General features: G+C 31.9%; 1 protein-coding gene across 1 annotated transcript in view; it reads right to left on the reverse strand.

Moving 5' to 3' along the window:
* Positions 1-21,271, reverse strand: part of LOC126736534 (glycerophosphodiester phosphodiesterase 1) — a 29,626-nt gene extending 8,355 nt beyond the window's left edge. Inside the window, exons 1-6 of the mRNA XM_050440931.1 lie at positions 21,119-21,271; positions 18,004-18,321; positions 16,097-16,272; positions 11,050-11,155; positions 4,665-4,757; positions 2,008-2,237 (exon numbers count right to left, since the gene is read on the reverse strand). Of these exons, the coding sequence (XP_050296888.1) occupies positions 2,008-2,237; positions 4,665-4,757; positions 11,050-11,155; positions 16,097-16,272; positions 18,004-18,309 (911 nt within the window). The 5' untranslated portion in view covers positions 18,310-18,321; positions 21,119-21,271. The remainder of the gene's footprint in view (positions 1-2,007; positions 2,238-4,664; positions 4,758-11,049; positions 11,156-16,096; positions 16,273-18,003; positions 18,322-21,118) is intronic.
* Positions 21,272-21,634: the final 363 nt, after the last annotated feature.

Raw genomic sequence — 21,634 nt, forward strand, 5'->3', positions numbered from 1 at the left:
CAATTCAATTTCTGAGGATACTGGGTACGAAACTGAAAACTTCTGTGCTCGTTTTCCTGAGACCAATAACGAACAATGGAAGGATTGTGTTTGCCATGTAATGGAAAAGAAGATTCATCAGAAAATGTTTTAAAAAATATTCGTTTTCATTTGCCTTTTCCACCATGGTTTAACAAAATTCCATTCTTTGCCACTGGTCTTCAGGAAATATTTCCTGAGTTTTTGAATACTTCAAACATTTGTACCCATATTTTTTCCAGATACGAGCAACAGTTTTATTGCTCATTCCCAGTTCCTCTCCAACACTTCTAGTGGACCGTGTCGAATCAAGTTCTAGGGTACTGCAAACCATTTCTCCCCGCCGTTCTAATATATCCTGGACCACTTCAACAGGTCTTGACGTTTTGTGTGGCATTTTTTACAATCTTGAAGACAAAAAGATGTCTCAAAATTTGTAACCACATTTAAAACAGTTTTTGCACAAGGAATCGGTTCTCAAATGTCACTGAATACAAATCTCTACATTGTACTGCCGAATTGCCCCCATAAAACCATTTAATTAGTTGAACTCTTTCGGAAGGGGTATAAACAGCCATAGTGAAAAAAACACGAAAATAACGCTCAACAATTATTAATGCAACGTGCAGTAACACAGCAAAGTGAGGTCTGGTGACTCCCGGTTCAAAGAATAAAAACGAAAAATTCCGCCGCCTGCAAGCCGCAACCAAGCGGTGTTACCATTATTTTGGGTAATACGTATGTAGCTCACGATAACACGATCTGTATACTTACTTGTTTAAGATATTTAAAATCAATACATTTTAGAAAATAAAATCTGGTAATTAAATGTCGTATTTTTTCTATTAAGTATTGTATATACTTGTCCCACCTCATGTGAGTCTATTGTTAATTAAAGGTATTTAATAGCGTTAACTTTCGATTAACAACGAAACTATTATATATAAGTTCGTTAGATCCTGGTAAATTATTGATATGAGACGTAAAGGCAACGAATTTGATTTTATTTTTGTGTTAAAAGAACGCTTAATATAATACTTGAATGGATTGTTATTGAATATTTAATGTTATTGGATCCAGTTTTTTTTTGGAATATATTCCGATATAGTTTTCGGATTTAGATTCGTTTAAGTACTATTACCGGTGGCGACAGTAATAATCCAGTAGATAGGGAAAATCGGATAAAATCGCCCAGAGAAATATTTTTTCAGTTCTCCGTAGAAAATAGATCTAGATAATAAACCAAAACTAAGGATATTTTAATATTAGACGTTGCGCCTTCGGTTCTCACCTATACTATATTTCAAATAGGTAGAGAGTAAGAAAATGTAAATTTCCGAGTTAAATAAAATATAATTTAGTATTTAGTTAGATATAATTTTTTTTTTAGCAAAAAGTATTTAACCAAACGCCAAAAAGACGAAAAAATTTTTTATATTCTTTTATAGGGAGAATTTTTAACAATATACCCTTTTTTCGTTTACGCCCCCTATACGACAGAGTAAGAAACTTAAATTTACAGACTTCTTTCCTTAAATCCTCTGAATTATTTATTGCGAAGATATAATATTTCACAGCCATTAGGAAATACCCTATACATGTAGTTTTAATAATTTATTCTAACGTAGATATTCCATACCACCTTGGGGTTATTCTACTTGACATAAACTGGTTGTTCCATAAAAAACAGCATTAAGGTTAAACTAAATTTAAAGTAAAATATCGTAATTTTTAAAATAAATTTGAGATTCTAGTCCACTATACCTAGACTCATTTAAATTTAAAAAAAGTTAAAAATTACGTAAGCCCTATTTAAACGAATAATTATTTTGAAAAACACTAAAAGAGAAATTTGTTTTCCCAAGTTGAATAAATTTTTTATAAATTGTGAAACCTTCCTATTTATTACTTACGAATTTAAAACGAATTTAAAAATGTTACTTTTTCGATGTTCTAACAAGAGGAGGCCTAAGAGTACTATATACTTACGGACTAATGCAGTCCTTTTGCAATAAAATCACCGGAATGCCGAGAACGTAATACGTAATTCTACTAATTGCCCATGTATGTAAAATATCACAGAACGCAAAAAATTGGGTTTTCCAGAATTGAGTAGCTCTGTTGGGACCCTGTCCCACTGGGTACTTAAAGGATTGGCTAGCAAACATATGTGGCCTATAACCTAAGGAACATACGATTTTTGGATCTGTTCTTCGAACCTGAAAGAATAAATTGATGTTAGTGTAGCAATTATTTTACAATAAATAAATATTCTCAAAGAGTTTTCATAGAAAGACAGAAAAATTTAATTAAAAACTATTTAAGAAAATTAATAATTTTTTAATTTCTCCCTTAAGCAATCTGCATTAAAAAAAAACAAATAATAACCAGTGCTTTTGTTAATTTTATTTTTTTATGTATATGTATTTAAAATGTTTTTGTGGAGATTTGCTATGAAGTAAAACCTTCGATTATTCGTTCATTGGTCGCAAATGCCTGATCCATAATTTCCCATTATTTCAATTGCATTTTTGTGGTTTTATCAATATATCAAACAGCGTAAACTCTCTATACAAGGTGAGGGACACGCAATAGCGCCATAACTTGGGGAATCCCTGGAAATCATTCGATTTTCAACTGCTGCTTCGTACTACTGCTAGGCCGAATGTGTGAGATTTACTTGCACACCAGAGACGAGTTACTACTCTGCTATATTCAATAGTGTGTTTGTTTTAAAATGACAGCAACAACTGTTAAACATAAGAGGAAGGTTTTAACAATTGAACAAAAACAAGCGGAAAGGGTGTCATTATCACGAAACAATACAAAATAATAATAGAAACAAGATGACTCTTTTAAGAACATATCTGCACGAAAATCATTGAAATTTTCGACTTTTCAACACGTGATGAAGCACTCTCCAAGTGGTTCCTGCAGAAAAAAACTGGAGACCATAATTACAGAAAATAACCTACAATTTCAACTTTATAGCGCTGTCGAAACAGAATTATGCGGGCGAATAATACCTATAAAAACCTTGGTGGGTAGAATAAAAAAGTAACGGCTGTATAATAGTGTTGTGCTAATAGAACGAGATTGATTGTGACTAGAAGGCCAAAAAACCCTCGCGCTTTTAAAAACACTAATATAAGTATCAACTTGTGACATCTTACAAGATTGGTAATATAAAAAGTTTACTCACGAATTAAAGTTTTATTTGAAAAAGGAAAAATGGCCACAAAATACACTTAATCTGGACAGTGCCCTACTCATCCCAATAAGAAAGCTGACGATGAAAATTTATTTGTTCTTACATAAATTTCACAGAGTGTCAGTAATACAATTAAACGACTCTACCGAAAACAGTTGTTGGTCTGATGAAGTTATCTAATTAAATGCATGGAAACACTGAAAGAGATGACTCTTTAAAGAGCCTAACATAATGACGTCAGAATGAAATGTTGATTGAGTGAAAAAAGACAGAAGGGAGTCCTCTTCAGGAATTTAAGTTAAATTTTGCTGAGTCTCAGTGGACCTCTCCTGAATAAGCAGGGTAAAATTCTAATAACTTCTTGAAACGATGCTGAATATGTAATACCTTAGACCGCAACCTACTATACTCTTTGTTAGTATTTAATTCACTAAGACCTGAGATATCACTTTCCAACAAATTACATTTTCCTGTACAAATATCAACTTCATTACAACAACTCCTTTACATCAAACATTAAGCAACTATTAAGTTTCTCTAAATTTAAAATATAACCTTAGACGTTGAAGTTTTTCCATAAGAGTACCAGCAAAGATGCACCCCGAGATGAGCTCATACTCAAGCTCGTCCTGCTCTAATTCTCCCCATTCTCCCCAAAAATATTTCCGCCAATAACACGAATCGAAAGAGAAAAATTAAAAAGAATAGACTTGTGGAAGTCCTCTGTATATATTGTGTACTGTAATATAACTTGAGTAACTAAGCCACTAACAAGGTACGGTGCACACAGTGCAACCAGAAGATGGTCAAGCATCATGGAATCTGATGCTAAAGAAATTACCATAGCTGAACTAACTGCATTAGAGCGCTTCGCCGATGAGTTAAAGGAAATTGATGAAACCGAGGTTTTTACAGTATGATAAAGAGGAGCCCGGTTATCAGAAACGACGATATTGATGAATAAGTTCTGAATCAGCCTGGTAATCACTATATGACTCATCTCAAAATGAGTCAAGTCAATCAAAATTATAGGTGACGTTAATTAAAAGAGTAACTAACCAGGAAGCTGAGAAAGCTGCTAGGCAATTTAGAGCAACAAGAAACTTCAAATATTTTACACACTTTGAACTTATTACGTCAGAAGGAGCAAAATAATCGAAGACTTTTAGTACTAACATAGGCCAAAGTAACTTTTTTTTCAAAAGCATGGCTTTATATTTTTTCCTTTAATGTACCTTTGTACTATATAATATAAAAATTAGTTTGAATTTATAAGTATTATTTTTACTCTCATTATTTTAAGTTGATATTTAAGTCCGTCCCGTATATAATCAACTGTACAAAGAACATAAATGAAAATTGACTTAAAAAATTTAAATTTATTTAATGATTTTCGAAAAAATTATTTTGTTAAAAAAATGGTTTGTAGACTTACCAAATAAATTATATTTGGAAAAAAGGAAGTAACAAATGCGTTGGAGTACAGGTTTGGATATCTTACAAATAAATCCAGTATCACAGGCACCATCTAAAATAAAAATTACATTTATAATAATTGAAAACCCAATTATTAAAAAATAAATTAATTTCCACCCTTATAATATACAAAACTATGATACTATAAAATAAAAATACAAAGTTGAGATAAAAAAATAGAATGTAAAAGTATAAAACGGAGCGAATATAGTTTTAACGAATTTAAAAGAGACAACAAATAAAATATAAGTAAAATAAAAAATATTGATTTATATCAAGAAAATCGTTTTTTTTTTTAAATATAGATAACAAAATTAACAACAGACAAAAGCAAAAAAAATTCTTCATTTTAAAACGAACCACTCTAAATATCTTTCATATAAAATTTCATATTTGAGTTTTATCTATGAGTTTACTTCTAAATAACCACTGTGTCTTACTTGAATATGTCAAATGGCAGCACCTCCAGTATGAGACATCATTGCAAAGGGCATACAATTTGCTATCCAGTTTATCTATCGCGTTTATAAGATAACATAATCGTTGCAGTTTAACAGCTTAACTTATTTGATAAACTCTTCATCTTGATTTCTTAAAAAAAAAACAATCTTTTCCAGAATGGATTTCTAATTCCCGAATATATATTCGGGGCCCTAACCTTCCTAACAAGTTATTCAAATGAAGATGCGTGAAGCAAATGCGTGAAACGCAGAGGCGAGTTACAAAAAAATATGTGCGTTAATAATTTTACATTTATTTAATGAAATGCTCAATGACTTCTGTTATTAGGGAGGCAATAATAAAGTCTGTTTTGAAATTCTTCGCCAAAGTTGGCGAAAGTTTCGCTGCATTTCAGTAAAATTTTATATTAACCTCTTAGATATTAATAATTACTCGTTAAAATAACTTGAGCGGAAAATATCGGGAATTAAAGTTAAAGACTCTAAGATCAAAATACTAGAACAAAAAAATCACATTACATCTATCTATTCGGAGAATCGCTAAGCTGAGCAATATTTCTACCGATCCGTGCGTAAAATGTAACATTATTTTCCTAAAAACCGATCTTAACCGATCAAAACTTTCTTTTAATGAAAAATATTCGCTTTATTAAGAAATCAACTTCCTTCTCAAATGAATTAGTTAACGGACAGAATTTTGATAACTGAAATCTTTCAATCATCTCTTTCAGGAAGGTCATGCTCAATATCCAGTAAGGATTTGGGCAGAATCCAACATTTAGGAGTGCAACTTATCCCAAAGTTCGCAGTAAGTATTCAGTTGATAAAATTAATTATTGAAACAGCAAGGAGGTGAATAATAATACTAAAATAATAAAAGTTAATAATCATTAAATATTAAAATAAACTGGTAATTGATGGTTGATGGTACCTTAGACGTTTACGGAGAACGGAAAATGCGGTGCTGCTTATACCAAAAAATAGTAACAACTTTGTTATTTTAAATGGAATACCCTGTATATTATTTTATTTTTCGATCCGCTATCACTTACGCTAGCACTCACGCTACTACGGCACTGAAACGCGCAGAAAATTGAAATTATAAACGTAATTTACGGAAGTAGTGTACATTAGTTTTCACTATAAAAATTTGTTCTACGTAATACAGAGTTGCTCAAAATTAGTGATGTTACCATTAGATACAAAAATTGTGTTGTGTGCATTTTTTTAAACGAAACACACTGTATATTATAACATATTCTAAAAGGATCATGTTCCTATATCTAAGTAATTCAGTTTCTGAAATAAAAGCAATTTTCTGAAAAAATCGGAATATTTTGACATATTTGCTTTGCTATTGATGTTTGACAGTTACATTTAGTTGATAATAGTAAATAGGCTTGGGTGTTTTTTTAAAATAGTGACCTAAAAATTCATTAAAATGGAAAGAAATAGTTATTTAAATATATTTTTGATAAATCTATTCATTATTCATAGGCAATGTGACAAAATTGTAGCAAGAAAAGTTCAACGAAACTTATCCCAATTCACAACAAAAGGATAAAAGAAAATTTCTGCGAATACAAAATAACTTTATACAATTTGGTTCACAACTTAAAAATGATACAAGTTTACCCAAGCCTGTAACGTCTGATGAGGACAACATCGTGAATGTTTTAGCCTACTTTCACGCATATCCACAAGCTTCCATCCGGAGTGCATCAGATGATTTAGGCTTAAGTTATTATTCTGTGGAAAAAATTGTGGACGACAATAATATACATCCCTTTAAATTTTCAAACGTACATAAGCTAAAACTTTAGCTTATGTAGTTTTGTATTTACTAAATTATCTGTATTTATCAAATAGCTTTTTTCATTTACGGCAGGTTATTAAACTCCCATAAATGCCTTTCAATTTTGCGCTCAGTAGTAGAAGATTTTCTGGAAAATTTAACGCTTGAAAATTATCGCATTTGCTGGTTCCAACTGGATGGGGCACCCGCTCGTTGCACTGAGGAGGTGACACGTGAGTTATTTGAGAAATTCGATGACCGCTGGTTTAGGCGTTTGGGACCATGGGATTGGCATGCGAGATCACCTGATCTTACACCACTTGATTTTTACTTAAATGGTATGGTATACAAAAATGGTACACAAGACACCGGCAAACGCTAAACAGGAACTACGTCAACGACTTATCAATTGCATTGGTGAACAAGATCCTTCTGAAATACAAGCAGCGACAACACATGTGTACAACGCAGGATTTTGAAGTGCTTAGAAGTCAATGGCAATCATTTTGAAAATGTATTGTAAATTACTTATAATCTTAGGATAAATAATTAAATCATTCTTAAGTTATGAAACAAATTGTATAAAGTTATTTTGTATTCGCACAAATTTTCTTTTATCATTTTTTTTTGTAAATTAGGGTACATTTCGTTGAAGTTTCGGCATGTTCTTGCTACAATTTTGTCACATTGTCCATGAATAATAAATAAATGTATCAAAACTTCACTTGAATAACTATTTTTTTTCATTTCAGTTAATTTTTAGGTAACTATTTTATGGAAACACCCACGTGTATTACTATTATTAATCAACTAAATGTAACTATCAAACGTCAATAGCATAGCATTGTTTGGTCATGATGGTAAGGCAAATATGTCAAAATATTCCGATTTTTACAGAAACTTGCTTTTATTTCAGAAACCGAACTACTTGGATATAGGAACATTATACCTCGTTAAAAATGGATTTCAATTTCGAGAAAATAAAATAGAGGAGAAGGTCCGAATATGGGCCATGCTTTTATTATGGGCCACTCTATTATTGGGAACAACGCGCACCGATACGATGATTTACATAGCGTAGATTAACAGTATTTGTTCCACGAACAAATCTCTAACTCCAGCTGTCTAAACATAGATGGCATAGGAAAGCAATCGACAGGTTGATATTCCGACGGTTACACAAATTAATACACGTGTGTTAACATTTTGTATTTTCGTGAAAAATTCTTAGCCAATAAAATTAAAAATTGGTAGGTGTGGTCTTGAAATGTAATTGTTTAAGATGTACTACAGAGTTTTGCCCAAAATTGTATTAAAATACTTCGTTTAAATGTGAACATTTTTGTTGTTATGTTTGGAATATGGGCCACTTAACTGTCTGAAATATGAGCCAGGCGCATATTTAGACCATATTTAGTATAGACTTATGAAAAATGACACGATTGTTATTTTTTAGGTAAAAATGCCCCGAACAAAGGAAAAATACGTATAAAAAAAAATGAGAAAGCAGTGAAATACAAGTGATATGACGAAAGCTATAAATGCTGTTAAAGAAAATTTATTAACTTGTAGGCAGGCAGCAAAAACATTTAGTGTTTTTGGATGTTTTTTGTGATGGAGATCCTGACCGCATAACGGCAACTACCCTTGGAAGAAAAACAGTTTTAGGTAGTCAACTGGAGAAGGAGCTTGTTGATTACATTCTCACAATGGAGGCAAAATTTTATGGTCTCACTAGACGAGATATTCGAATTATGGCGTACAATTTAGTTAAAAAAAATGTTAAGAATAGCTCGTTTAGGAATGAAATAGCAGGAAGAAGCTGGCTTTCCCTAAGAAAGCCAACTGGAACGTCTTTTGCAAGAGCTCTTGGTTTTAATGCAGAAAACGCATCACGTTTTTTTTTGATAATCTGGAGCAGGAATACAATAAATACAATTTTCCACCACACAAAATATTTAATGTCGATGAGACAGGCCTATCAATAGTGCAAAGTAAGATCCCTACTGTAATTGGTCGAAAAGGTAAACGACAGATAGCTGCCATCACTTCAGCAGAACGAGGATCACTTGTGACATTCGTTGCGTGTATGAGTGCTGGTGGACAATTCGTACCGCCAATGTTAATTTTTCCCAGAAAAAATAAAAATGACCAGTTAAATCGTGGAGCTCCCCCGGGGACAATTTATAACAAAATCTCTTTACGAAGTGGTTTCGTAATTTGATACAATTCGTTAAACCATTTCAAGATGACCCTGTTTTGTTAATATTGGATGGACATCACAGCCACACACACTATTTGGAAGTTATTAGCTTAGCCAGGGAGAATCACATTTCAATATTGTCACTACTCCCTCATTCTATGCATAAATTACAGATAAAAGTTTTATGGGTCCATTTAAGCTCTACTATAGCGAAGAAATAAGAAATTGGATATGTATTAATCAGCGTCCTATTTCTGTTTATGAAATAGCCGAGCTATTGGGAAAGGCATCCCTAAAGTCACAGACTGCACAAATAGCAATCAACGGTTTTCGAGTGACAGGCATTTATCCCTTTAATAGACACATTTTTTGTGATGCTGCTTTTATTACTGAGGAAGCTAAATCAGCTAAAAGATGCAGCGATTTTAAAGAAAACTCCACCAACAGCAATACTTCCCAAGATCAAAGTTCCTCTCCCGTGTCCAGTCAAGCAACTCAAATTTTCAAAAATCTATTGACCCTCCATGTTCCAATAATGATCCCCAACCCGGATGCTCTAGATATGTTGATGATGTTCCTGCCTCCACTTCACCTAGTGTGACAAAATCACCCAGGTGTGTGTCGCCTTTTGCGATTTCCCCAGTCCCTCCCATAAAAAGAAAAGTAACTAATCGTGGAAAAAAGTCTTCTTAGTCTGAAATTATAACGTCTTCTCCATACAAAAACGAGTTAGAAACTTCTATTGAAAAAACTAAAAATGTTAGTGGAAAAGGAAAACAGAATGTGTTTGGCAAAACTTTCTCCAAGGGTAAATCGTCAGTAAGTCAATGGTAAGTCCCAGGCAAAACTTCCAAAACGAAAAAAGATTGTCGAATCGTCTGACTCTGAGATTGAAGATGGCGAAATATTCATTCCTGATGATGAATTCCAAACTCCTCCTGAAAACGAAGATGCAACGTGTATTTATTGTGAAGGACTTTTCTCTGAAGATGTCAAGGGCGAGTCGTGGGTGCGCTGTTTGATGTATAATACGTGGTCACATGAGGCTTGTGCGGACACAGAACGCGGCGAATATATTTGCGATTTTTGTAAATGAGTATTTTTATGTCTTGTTTTTTGAAAATACATATTTTCCTACGATTAAATGCGACTTTTTGTTACTTTTATAGGGTGGCCCATATTTCAAGCACTTTTTATAAATCTTAAAAATTTATACTTTGTGATTTTTGAAAATCACACCATTCTTATTAAGTATTTTTTTAAAACCGTGTTTATAACTTTAAAGTGGATGTTCCCAGTAATTAGGTTTCCAAATTACATGTTAATTCGTTCAATGACACCATTAATATTTTCAAAAAACAAAATGGGGCTCATATTAGGACCTTCTCCTCTAATATACAGGGTATTCCATTTAAAATAACAAAGCTTCTACTACTTTTTGATATAAACGGCAACGCTGCATCGCTAAAAATATTTTAAATAGTTTGATCTTAGCTAAAACCCATGATGCCAAATTTTCAAGAAAATTCTATTTTCCGTTCTCCGTAAACGTCTAAGGTACCATCACCCTGTACACCGAGAATGAGTTTTCTTTTTATTTTAAAGATATATTTTTAGGATGGCTCGTTTTAAAATGTATGAATTTATATTTTCAAAGCAAATAGAAAAATATACATGCAGTTAAAATATATTATACGCAATAATAATAATAATAATAATAATAATAATAATAATAATAATAATAATAATAAATTCGTTTTTGTGTAAGCAGATCGATCAAAAAAATATTTTTCATAGCTCTATTAGAGCTAAATATTTATTTAAATGTAAGCTCAGTATATTCTTTAATAAGTTCAGCCCTTAAACCGTTTAATTGGTTAGTTACCTTTGTACTATTATCCTTAATGTCAATGATCATTTTTTGTCCATTTCGCAGTAATTTGATTACAGTTTGGTCTAATGTTGGTATGTTAGTAACTCCAAACCTGTCCCTAAGGAAAATTAGCAGAGTAATGATAAAATGGATGACACAAAATACTAATAAATGATTAAAGAAAGCAACCAATTTCCATGTTATAAATGAAAACTTATGTACAAATTGTGTAAAATTATTTGGGTGTTTTCAGTGTTTCAAGACTTTCGTTCCCCAGGTGAGTATAAACGAACTAGACAGTCTACATACTGTATCTGCTTGATTATTTATTTTATGATTAATTGATTTAAGATGATTAAGAGGAACGTTTTTTATTTAAAACCCTCAACAATTTCATTTCTTTTTATTTTCACCTCCTAATATGACCTTAATATTTCGCTGGACCAGAATTTTATCAGAGACTTTTCTCAAAAAATACTCTATTACGTATTTCAAAATTATATTGATAATATTTTTTGAGATAATATTTTACTTTCAGCACGCTGAAAATTCAGCATATACAGAGGTCGGCATAAGTCAGTTAACCAATTTGTATACCAAACAAAACGAAAAAAAAAACGATACAGAAAAATCGCACAAATTCGGTAAGGCAAGCACCGTTGCCGCGTTCGCACTATTTTTGAAGTTAACTGACTTATGCCGACCCCTGTATATGATCAATCTGAGTGTCAAGTAATATTTTCCATACAAACTCCTAAAAATATTACTTCAGTTTCGAATGTTGTTGCAGAAATGTAGACGATGTGATCCCAGATGAGAGAATTTAAAAAAAAGTCTCCTTTTAGCTTCATAAACTTTTCTCAGCGTTGTTCAATGCCTTCGATACCATATGTATAGTAAGAACCAAGTTTAAGTTTAAAAATAGACAATAATCTGAGGGATTCAGATCCAGTGAATATGGTGCATAAGAATTTGATCTTATTGATGCGAAACAACACTTGCGACGCTGTTTTAGTTTAATTTATCGTATTTCGAAGCAAACCCCTTTTAATATGACAACCTTGTCAGCTAACGATGTACAGGCCCGGCCGGTTGAAAGAGAACGACCTGAACGCGTTTCTCGTAACTTTTCGTACCGGGCGCACGGCCCCGGCAACGTCGCGCTGGGCCGACTCGCAGATAAATTACGCTAAGCGGATATTATTTTAAAACCAATATGGGTTTATCAGTATATCAGTAATCCTAATAAACAAATAATTGATCTGTGTCATCTGTGCTACAAGATAGGCGACTTTCGGGCTACGATGTTGGATTACAGGCACAAAAAAATTTTGTTTATTAGGTAATATAAGTCAGGTACACCTACTGAATGGCTTGAATGGCCAGTATTGTGTTAGTATTATTATAAATATAATGAAATAAGAGCACCGAGGCACTTTTAAAGAGGATTAGCTACCTGTACTTAAAATAAATAAATTTAGGGAATTACCCTCGATCATTTCCCAAAATTTACAATACTTTTTTATGATATTATATTATTAATACGTAATACCTGGTTCCAGCCCTTTTTATAAATACCAGGGTAAGTGGGCTTAATTTATTTAGTCCTTTTCGTGGTTCCAAAGAGTTATTACAGTGTTGATTATGCCTCGTTTAAGTGATTCCGTTAAGCACCGCATCATCGCCAAATTAGAAAATGGTTGGTCCATTTCTCGACACAATTTGATATATCCAAAAATGCTGATGAATTTAGTATATCCAAAAACACCATTTTCAAGTTAAAACCCAAATTTGAAGAAACCGAAAGTGTGGAAAACCTACATCGAGGGGGGAATATAAAAATTACTTCGGACCAACAAGATCAACGACTGGTTAATTTTTGCGGAGAAAATCCATTTAAATCCGCCGTTGAAGCCGTGTCTACCACAGCATGCCCAGCAAGTGTTAGAACTGCCCGAAAAAGATTAGCTGCAAGCAATCTGAGATGTCGGACAGCCAGCAACCAGATTGAGTTAACCGAAACTAATAAAGAAGTCCGGTTGCAGATATGCCAACAGTTTAATCGCTTACCGATGGGTTATTGGGAGAGAGTAATATTTAGTGATGAAAAGATGTTCCAAAGTAATTACAACGGTAAAATTAAAGTATACAGACCTTCGACGAGTTCAAGATATAACGAAAGATTTGTGTCACCCAGAAGAAGAAGTGGGCATTTTTCCGTAAATATATGGGCTTGGATCAGCCACCGAGGACCCGAAATCTGCTGGAAAATTGATAGCCGATTCACAGCAGATCGTTATTGTGAAGTATTTGAAGGAGGATTGATACAAAGTGCCAGAGAAATGTATCCTGAGGGATTCGTTTTTCAGCAGGACAACGCTCCTGTACACACAGCAAATATTGTTCGCGAGTGGTTTACCGAAAACAATGTCAAAAGAATGGCCGGCGAAGAGTCCCGATTTAAATCCTATAGAAAACATATGGGGTAGCATGGTAAGGTCGATGGAGAATTTCATACCTGAAAATAAAAATGCGTTATGGCAGAAAATTCAAGAAACCTGGGAAGAAGTAGCAACTCATGTCTGCTTCCAACTAATAGGTTCAATGAACAGGAGAGTTCAGAAAGTTGTAATAGCTGAAGGTGGCTATACGAAATATTAATATATTATATAATACAAAATTATACGAATTTTATTTATTTTATACTTACACACTTTTTCTTTTACCCAAATTATTTAAAACATTCAGAGAATAATCAAAATTTAAATCAAAATATTTATTTTTTGCTTCAAGATGCCACAAGGTACAAAGATATTTGCATTTTATGGTTTTATTCCTACAGTCGTAAATTTCTACTATCGGCTACTTTATCTGGGAGTCGGCCTAGCGCGACGTTGCCGGCGCCGTGCGCCCGGTACGAAAAGTTACAAGAAACGCGTTCAGGTCGTTCTCTTTCAACCGGCCGGGACTGTACTTTCAGACGAGGGCCTATACCATTTTCGGGATTTTATTCACTATGTTACACTTCGTGTAAATGTTCATCTTGACAGTTCGTACGAGATAGAGTGAAAATCTACCTCATTTACTGTGCAGGGTAAAATCTAGTTCAACTTTGATGTTGATTGAACAGAGACCTTTCAAGTGAAAGTTGTATCACATAACAATATCCCATTTTTTCCAGTATACAATAATAATCAAAAGCCTTCCTTCGCAGGCATAATCCACTTGTGTACGTCAGAACTGGGACTATCCTCGTATTATCATATTCATCAACACATTAAACTCGGCCGATTTATAAGACGTTCTTAGGAAAAGATAATTCAACTGAGGTGACTAGCTAGGTCATTTATAAATAAGAGGAATATCAGAACATAGAACCTCTAGCTGCTCCAGTTGAGACCTCAAGGAAAACTGTCTGTTTTCCAAAAATGCCACGTCAAATTTCCTCTGTCAAGACTCCCCATTGACATAGTTTCATCTGTATAAATTCCATATTTAGGGTATCAAAAGCATGGAACTGGTTAAAAAAGATTTCTGGATCAGCAAGATTTGCAACCAACACCTATCAGATAAAGTTGACCAGGACAACAAAAGCTGACTCAGTATGCCCCTGTTTTACGCCTTTTATTGGAAAGCCTGTGCCTTTCTGAAAAGTCTTATTCTGAAAAATGCATTTTCAAAAACTGTGAATAAAAAAGATGATGAATGGTGAAGGATATAAAAATCTGGACAAAACTTCTCTAGCTAGTTTTTTAATATCCTGGAAATATATCAACTACAAATAAACTTGTGAATAAAAATTACCAGTATATTTTGTAATACCTAAAGTTCTTCTAGAATTTGGAACTGGTTTGCGCGGATATCTTGACTGCTTCTTTCTGTAATGATGACTTAATTGTGATAGTTTCTTAAACAGTTATGAAATATTTTTACAGATATTGTTACTTATAAAAGACAAGGTCAAGATCTTTATTTATTGATTTGCCATATATGTTTATAGCTGATCGAACCTTCTTTACCCACCTCATTAATCAAAAAGCTATTATCATCTAATATATTAAGAGATTGCCAATGTTTAAGGCTAATTAATGAATCATAGATGATAACAGTAATTCTATTTATAGTGCATAGGTTTTCTTATCAGGTATTGTAATAACTCTGATATGGAGATAGTAACGTATTAATAAATAATAAAATATAACGCATTTGTTGGATTTATGATCCTATAGTATTTAACCTAAATTACAACAACAGCATAGAAAGTAGTTACTCCTTACGATTCAATTCTCAATAAAACTACAATAAATTCCTACCCACAAAGATTTTTGAAAAACATTGAAGATTATTTTCTAAAAAAAAGGATTTAGCACATATTAAAAGATAAATTTTAAATTAAACTACTCATGTATTTAATGTTAAAATTTAAAAAAAAATTAGTTGAACCACATTCTTAATGATTTAAGGGACAAAAGTATTTACAGGCTAAATTTACTTCTACATATTTTTCATATAATTCAATATTGCATACAGCAGTTTTCGAACTTTGCCTCAGTTTGCCCTAATTCACATTTAATTCCTCACTAATTGACAACTACTTTATTAATTTCGCTTATTCCGTACCTATATTCTATTGTCCACTAATTTCTAAGGGTTGTACACCAAAATGCCTCGAAATTAAAAATTATGCATATTGTTGTAAATTAAAATTTGGCTGAATTTTCCTTATTAAATTATAAATAATTAATAATAATATTAAAGCTCTTTTATTAACTATAAATATAAAAAATACTATTCAAAATAATCAAATGGGCGAGGTTCAGGCCATTTACCTACAGAGAAACAAATGATCTGTTCTTACACCATTGCAATTTTTTTATTTACATTCTGATATAAAATAAATTGTAGAAAATTGTTTTCAAAAACATCTACAGTTTTCAAATGTAATTAATATAAATTTTATGGTGGATCTAATGATATCGGATGTTATGAGTCCAAACCATAAGTGAGTTAAGCAAATTACTACACTTCTCCGAAATTCCAATTTAAAACTACTACTTACCGTAAAGGATGTTTAACAGATATGTCGATATCTTTCAGCACTTCATATGCAGTTTGGCTTACAACCACATTCGAGTCTGCCATTCTTTCTAGGGTAGAGTCATGAAATACTACCGGGATTCCATCGCTAGTTAATGTAACATCAAACTCTATGAAATCACAGCCACTTGCATGACACTAAAAATATTGATTAAGGTAAGTAATGGGCGAAAGCTGTGCTTTATTTAGCAGCGAATTAACTGGATTTCAATGTAAAACACTTTTATGCTACCTAGTAAATCTTTTAATAGCGGTTCTTTCTAGGTGTGAGAGTTCATTTTTAAAAAAATTATTTGCCAATATTCCAATATTCTTAGCCTCTCTTGTATCGCACTATATGGCCTGCACTATTGAGCCACTCAAAAAACACTTTTTGTAATTTTTTTACTGTGATAGTTTCTAGAAACCGTTTAATGCCAAACATTTTTTTAAAAAGTGAAGTATTAGTATTATTATATAATTATAATACTTAACTTTATAATTGGTTATATCTCCGTTTTAATATTTTTGCTCTTACTTTGGAGAGTCAGAATAAATTAAATAAGAATTTAAAATATTTTTTTGTCCTTAATCCCAAAGCTGGAAAATTATAGTATAAATATATTTGGCATACAAATCGGTTCAGAAATTATTGCGTCCAAAACATACCCATGGCATTAGTGATATTAGAATCTTTATATTTCTTGCGAATCCTGCCAACCAATCAATAAAATAAATTTAACAACTATTTTGTTGCTATTATTACACACATATTTTGCTTTACTATAAGACAGTATTTCTTGGTCTCTTTTTACCAACTATACTAGTAAATAGAATAGCTGCACCTTTTTTAGTATTTAACATAGGTTCTACTAAGTATCCTTTAAAAACAGTAAAAAAATGTTTTTTTGCTTAAAAAGAAATTAAAGAGTAAGCTTGTGTAATTTGTATAGGAGACCAGAATGAATAATTTTTCAATCTGAGATATATCAGTAAAAATAATGGCACCAATAGCACTGACATTAAAATTCATAAGACCAGCCTAGAGCCCTACAATCAGTGGGTCTAAATATTTTATCTGCTAGATTCAGTAAAGCAGAAGTAGATTTATGCCCTATCTAAAACTGGATTTCATTTATATTTATTACTTAGATGTAAAAAAAAAATATATGGCAATATATTTTTTACTATCTAAGTAATAACCGAGTGGCAACTTTTGATAAAACTATTAAACTTCGTTATCTGATTTCTATTGAAGTTCCGCGAGTTTATTCAATTATAATAAAAGCAGCCTTTGTAGTTCCAATATTTAAAAAAAAAAATGTTTGTTCCTTCGGCCAAAATTTTAGAAATAATGTAAAGGTGCCATACCTGAAGAATTTTCAGGACTCTTTGTCGGGTGCCACGTTGATTTTAAGAAAGGCTTGGGCACATGGACTGGGGGCTACTCTAACATTATTAACATAATATAACATTATAGATTTAATTAGCTTTTTTGATAATCTTGGTGAGAGTCAGTAATGTATAAGTAATAACATATAGGGTGATACCTAAACCTAGATAAAATTCGAGCACCAAGTTGTTCCGCCAGTATCAAATTATACATTTATAATTGCAGCAAGCAACCTAAGCTTAGAGTCAGGTAAATTACTAACTCTTTTTTTTAAGACATTAATACCTGCATATTATAATAAGTATCTTAAATTGAATTAAAAAAACCATCATCTTAGTGTTTAAGGGTAAAATAGTAGTTAAAGGCACCATACCTTTCAGAATTAATCAATTATAAAATATTTAATATTAAGGCTATTATAAATGAGTTATGATAGCCTTAATAGTGGTTCATATAACATTTATAAAACAATAATACTCTTAAAAATGTAATCTTACCAAATCAAAAGCAGCCAAACTATTCTCAGGAGCATCTAGACCTGCTCCTCTATGCGCCACAGTTTTCAAAACGTAACCTTCCTGATCCTCATTATCTAGCAAGTCCTTTCCAATTATCGCTTCTACTGCTTCTTTTGGCGGGGGTGGTACTCTTAATGCATAAATCGCAAACACTATTGTACCTACTAAAAGAGTCCCAAAGGGTATAAAACTAGTGAATACCTCACTTATAAAATGAAAACAGCCATAAAAAGAAAATACTATAGTAATGGCACTGGGGATGAGTTGTAAAATTGCGGACGTCATTTTCAGGGCAACCTGCAACAAAAAAAAAATTTTAACATGGTTTAACCTCTTATTTATCAAGATGATTATATTATCAAGATGATAATAATTAGGAATTATTGGTTTTACAGATCTTCAAACTACTCTCAGATTGCACTAAAAGTTACTATATTCTTATGCCATTCTTGCCCTTAGCCCATTCATCTAGATTTATTTTTATATTTATTTTAAAACTGTTTATAGGTATTGTATCTTTGAGTTTTTATAAATAAACATGTTTTCTTTCTTTCTGTTTTCTATTGTTGCATTATTTACTGGTAACTCAGGAAATGAAAACTTTTATATGTATGTTGGAATTTTGATATATATATATAAGTATAATGTTTTTACTTTCCCTTGAGTTACTCATGTTCAATTCTCCTTAAATGAATTGATAGCTCTGTTTGATATTAATTAAATGAAGAAATGATGAATTGATGGAAAGATAGAAATTAAAATAATAATGAGATGCTAGACTGTCTGTGAATTCTCTGACAGTATAAAGGCAGTAGGGATTCTCAAAAGATGTTCAGTAACACTGTCATTGACTTTTTCAGAAAAAAAAATCTTGTTCCTATATCCTTGAGGCACAATGCAATCAAGTGATGAGTTTTGTCAGTAGATTTTCAAATCATCAGTGGTAAGAAGCAGTAGCAACCTAAGACTACATCTGATTCTGTAGAAAAGGCTTTGATAAATAGCCACTAATTCTAACTTACTCGTCTATGTCTCTGTCAGTCACTAAATAAAACACACTACTTGTATTCAGCAAATAATTGAAATTGAAAATTGCTGCCTTACATCTGGGGTTAAGACAGTATACAAAGATACATGAAATTACAACTCGAAGGAACATTTTAGAATAAGACAAACATCTATAAAATATGAATCATAATAAGTTACAAAATACGATTTGAACATATGTAGGCTCTTCAACTTATCCTTAAATTAATCAATTTTTCCAGAATCTGGAAAGAAAGGTTTTTGATGGCTTAATGTATAATCATTTACACTGACAATGTAAAAAAATCCTAATTAATGAACAGTATGGATTTAGGAGAGGTCAGTCTACTTTAACCAATCTACTAATTTGGCCAAACTACTAATTTGGAGGGAGAGGGAATGGCAGGTGGATGGTGTGTATTTCTCTAAGGCATTTGACTGAGTCCATCATGATCTGCTTATTAAGAAATTAAGAAATGTTGGGTTTTCTGAGAGATTGGGGAACTGGTGGCTTAGTTTTTTGAGAGATAATAGGCTCATGGTTAAGGTTGGTAACTTTTTATCAAATGTTATTAGAGTCAGTTCTGGAGTGTGTTATGGGGACCATTGTTCTTCCCTATTGTTAAGTTTGTTCGTGAATGACCTAAAGGATCACCTAAGCAACTGTGAGTTTTAAATGTTTGCTCATGATCTCAAACTGTTTCCGATAATTCCTAGTGAGCTTGATATTGACTTACTTCAAAGTGAACTTGAAAGTCTAGCTAACTGGTGTAAAAAAATTAGTTACTTTTGAATGTTGACAAATGTTGCCAGATTTCATTTAGTCAGAAGAAAAAAATAATCAAATGCTCCTATTCATTAGACGGTTATGTAACTGAACAAAAAAACAAGGTAGCTAAGGACTTAAGAATACTGTTTACTGACCAATTGGTTTTATTTGTACCTATTGGTTGGGCCAACAGAATATTATATACTCTCAGAAATTGCTAGAATTTATCTTTGGATGCAGTGAGATCTGTGTATTGTGACTTGGTTACGTCATAGCTAGAGTATGGTTCTGTCATTTGGACTCTGCAATATAACATTTATAACACCATGCGAGACAGTGTGCAGCACATATTTCTAAGATTTTGCAATTATAAATACAATAAGGATGATGATTCAGACTGAGCAGGATGTATTTTCAAAACTGTTATTATAATTTTTATAGAATGTAATATATTTAGTTTAAGATACTAGGTTGCGATAACCTTATTATTGGTTTTGTACCTTCTTTTATTTGTAATGAGGTTTTCCATTTATTAATAAATAAAAAGAAATAGACCAAAATTATACTGTCAATGCTTTACTTCCTAATTATATATGCAATTATATAAATTGTTCATTAAAAATAAAATACAATATTGTAAAACATACTTACCTAACATGAATATTAATAAATCAGAAAGAGACAAACTAGAGGAAAAAGTTATAATATAGTTCCAATCAAAATGTGAAGTGTCTTCAATTCCGATGAATTCAGTGAAATATTTAAAAAATACCTGTAGAGCAATAAAATTTTGGGTGTAAAAAAATTATTGTTAATTCTATATTTATCGTGTTTTTGGATGTGAAATTGTGTTATGTTTCTAAGGAGACAGAATGGTTATTAGGATTAGTGTTTCATGTTGATTAGTATATATGAGGATTTATAGTTAAGATGTTTGGGCTCTGTAGTTTGTGTAACGGTGTGTTATATGGTAAAAGTGTGTATAGGTTTATAAAGTCTTTCAGATTTATTATATATATTATTTATTATATTAGGTGCGGTACTAAAATATAATATCCATATAAGTTTATATAGAATTGTGAAATTAAATTCAGGAATTATTAACCATATTATTTTTTTTTTAAATAAATAAATAATTGAAATTGGTCAACAAGATTGGATTTTCCTTTGGTACATTTGCATATGCAGACTATAAGTAATTTAAGCACCTAATACATTATTTTCTGAGAAAATAAATAACTATAATAGAATTAACTAAAAACTCTAAATAATGGATTTTGGTAAACTGAGTTTTATTACCTGAGGTCACAGTTCGCTTTCAATATTCTAAAATGAAAGGAGAATAAAAATCTTTTACTATCTCTAGATGTACTTAAATTATAAATAAATAATGTAAATAATTAATACTCGGGTTTGTTTACTTTTCATTCTTCTTCTCTTCTACGACTGCTTCTTTTATTTCTCAATGCATTTCACACCCTGATACGATGTGTATCGATCGGAGCGTTTTTCACTTGTTCAGTTAGTTCATAACAAGGATTCATATCAGCCAGCCGTCAGGAGATGGCGCTCGTTTCTTTTAATTTTTCCTAGCGTCACTTCCTAATTCATCAGCTTTTTGAATTCCTAATTTATCAGAGTTTTTACACTGCATCGTTTAAAAATTTAAAAACTGCCTATATAACCCCTTAAAGGCGCCTCTGAAAATCAGTTTTTATTGAATAACTTTTAAAGTACTTGGTATAATTTAATACAAATTTTACGTGATCAACTCTACTATAATGACCTATAAAAATGGAGTCCTTTTTCACACAC

This window comes from Anthonomus grandis, chromosome 1, assembly GCF_022605725.1.
Source record: "Anthonomus grandis grandis chromosome 1, icAntGran1.3, whole genome shotgun sequence".
Taxonomy (NCBI): domain Eukaryota; kingdom Metazoa; phylum Arthropoda; class Insecta; order Coleoptera; family Curculionidae; genus Anthonomus; species Anthonomus grandis.